At 41.0% G+C, this 2,548-nt stretch overlaps 1 protein-coding gene across 1 annotated transcript; it reads right to left on the bottom strand.

Annotated features, from left to right (window-relative positions):
• Positions 1-1,924: 1,924 nt before the first annotated feature.
• On the bottom strand, positions 1,925-2,478 carry LOC108367076 (venom serine protease 34; the record flags this gene model as incomplete). Its single annotated transcript, XM_017621610.1, has 1 exon — positions 1,925-2,478. A coding segment is annotated over one exon (554 nt), but the record flags the coding sequence as incomplete, so codon positions are not given.
• Between the last annotated feature and the right edge of the window lie 70 nt (positions 2,479-2,548).

The following is a 2,548-nucleotide window of genomic DNA, read 5'->3' on the forward strand; positions in this document are numbered from 1 at the left end:
AAAGTATTTTAGAAAATCTTACTTCAAAAAATATTTCAAGACCTGCGGGGAACCGAATAAATATTTGTCTCGCCTAACAAATGAATTTTGCATATCATTCTCTAGCTAAGCGCCTGCAAGTAGGCAATATCAAAAATAAAGCGAATGAAAATTGCATTTTAAATCGAAAACGAAACACATCACATACTTCTGGGCGTGCAAGCATGCCATACTATTCCCTCACTAAGCTTAAAAGCATGCTTCATATGTTATGCGTTAGCATTTTAATTATTTAACACTGTTTGAAAAGAAATCGCCAAAGCGAAATGTTGGCTCTTGACGCGAAAGGGTTGCGGGAAACAAATATGTAGCTCAAATTTCACACGAGTAAAAAATAAAAAGTGTGTAGCTACTTTTACTGTATATTGACATGTCAAAACTGGCTGCAGCCACCACCACTTCTCTGTATATCGTAATAAAATATTTAATTGGAAACCTGTCAATGCTGTCGATTGAATACGCGCATCTCGTCCTTTTTTCGTGCGACGTTTTTCTATAAAGCCATCACACCTATGATATGCCAGTGCTCATTCAACGCTAAGGCGTATTGCATACTTGCAGGCGCTAATTAGTTAACATTTCCGTTTAATTGAGTAGCTGAGTAGCAGCTATGTATAGGTGGCGAAAAGAGCGCAAATATAATGTGAGTAATGCTGGCTGGGTGGGCCAAGTGGCAGAGTTATTGAGCTGTTTGTCAAATGATTTCGAGCGTTGAATGCCTACGATTGATTTGCGTTCGAGCGTAAGTGTTAAAATTGACACCTATCGCAATTGAGCATTTGCCTTCAGGTAACCAACGAATGGAGTTGAAGATAAGCATTTGGAGTAGATACTTATTAGGGATGGGTTGATTGTGATTGCGCATGAAAGCAGTAATTCTAATTAATTTACAGAAATACTTATGGGAGATAATTAATATTTTGCGCACACAATAGCCTAAAAGTAACTGCTGTATTCCCACGCCAATGACAAACATGATTTAACTACTGCGCCTAAAAGTGTGCCGCAAAAACTTGGCTTTAAGAGCTTAACCGCCCTATTCTAGAAATGTCACAAAGCTCAGCGCATCACTTTTTTGATTTCTAATTAACTAAAGAAATGGACCAAAATTTACAAAAATTTATTTTACCACGGTTTTTGTTTTGTGTAGCGGCATACTTTGAGGCGCAGTAGAAAGCTCAATAGAGATGGGCTGCATTTTGTGGCCTTTGTTAGAATAGGGCTGTTAATAATGACAATTTCCAATAAAGTTTGCTATGACCTGTTGGGTTTATTGACAACAAAGAAACAATGCTTATATTTGGCGTTAAAGTTTTAGGCGCAGCTGTAAAAGCAATTGCCATGCGATGAGTTCTGTCATTGCCATGGGAATGGGGAGGAAAATTTCAGGTAAAAATGGCTGCTTCAAATTGCCTAGATTAACCACAGCAGAACTCTTAAAATCGCATTGTCAATTTTAAGATTTCACACTACGGCAGAAGAAAATCAATAGTGTACAAGGAAAGCATAAAAACTGCTGGCTAGACAGCGAATAGCTAAAAGAAATGCACACGAACTCGTATGTGAATAGCAAACAAACTATACTATATATGCAGAAAGAAAGTGAAAGAAGGACTGTATATTCGTTCCTCATAAGACGATTTAGGTACTCGGAAAATCAGTCAAAAATACAATACGTGCAAAAAAGTTTAGCATCAACTGTATTTTAAATTCGACGCGCCTAAAATCTTTTCTTTCGCTCATACTAAAAAATCTCTCTAACCGCCTAAGTATGGAAAAGATATTTCTAAAAACATAAGTGAACATATAATTAATTTTTTTTGTTAAATGTATGTAAGTACAAAATGTCAACAACTTAAAATATTTTTTACCTCACAGCCTCTCCCTACTTTATACAATATGCCACCTGCGACGTCTGACTCTTAATCCAACGTATATACGATGCCACCTTCGTATTCACCGAAGGCCGTCGTGTGGCGCACCCGTATCCATAACTTACAATGCCCACCACAAAGAGGCGCCCGCCCTCGCGCAAATATAACCCACCGCCCGAGTCATATTGGCAAGTGTCCCGTCCCGGTGTAAAGGTGCAGAATGTTGCAGGCGGCACAGCGCCCAGCGCGCTGCGACACTCATCAACGTCGAGCACATCCAGCAGTGCGGTGCGCAGAAGCGGCGATTGAGGACCACCAAATGAAATGCTGCCCCAGCCGGCGGTCTCCACGCGCTGACCTGCTATTGGCGGCTTGCGACCATCCTCTCCATCCGCGAACGAACGAAACGGCAGGCAGGCGGGAGCGACGCCGCGATTCCACTCGATCGTTTGACGCGTGCGCAGAAGTGCAATGTCATTGCGCACCTGAGTGCCGGTTGCGCGAAAGTTTTCATGCAAAATGATCGCAGCGATGTCGTAGTAGCGAGTGTAGACCGATTCGTGCACTGAAAGATAGGATATCAGTGGAAAAAGCGATTACTTAAGTATGAAAAAGCTATTTACAGTACCAGTTGA

Source organism: Rhagoletis zephyria, unplaced genomic scaffold (genome assembly GCF_001687245.7).
Source record: "Rhagoletis zephyria isolate East Lansing unplaced genomic scaffold, Rhagoletis_zephyria_1.1 Rzeph_scaffold_02528, whole genome shotgun sequence".
Lineage (NCBI taxonomy): Eukaryota > Metazoa > Arthropoda > Insecta > Diptera > Tephritidae > Rhagoletis > Rhagoletis zephyria.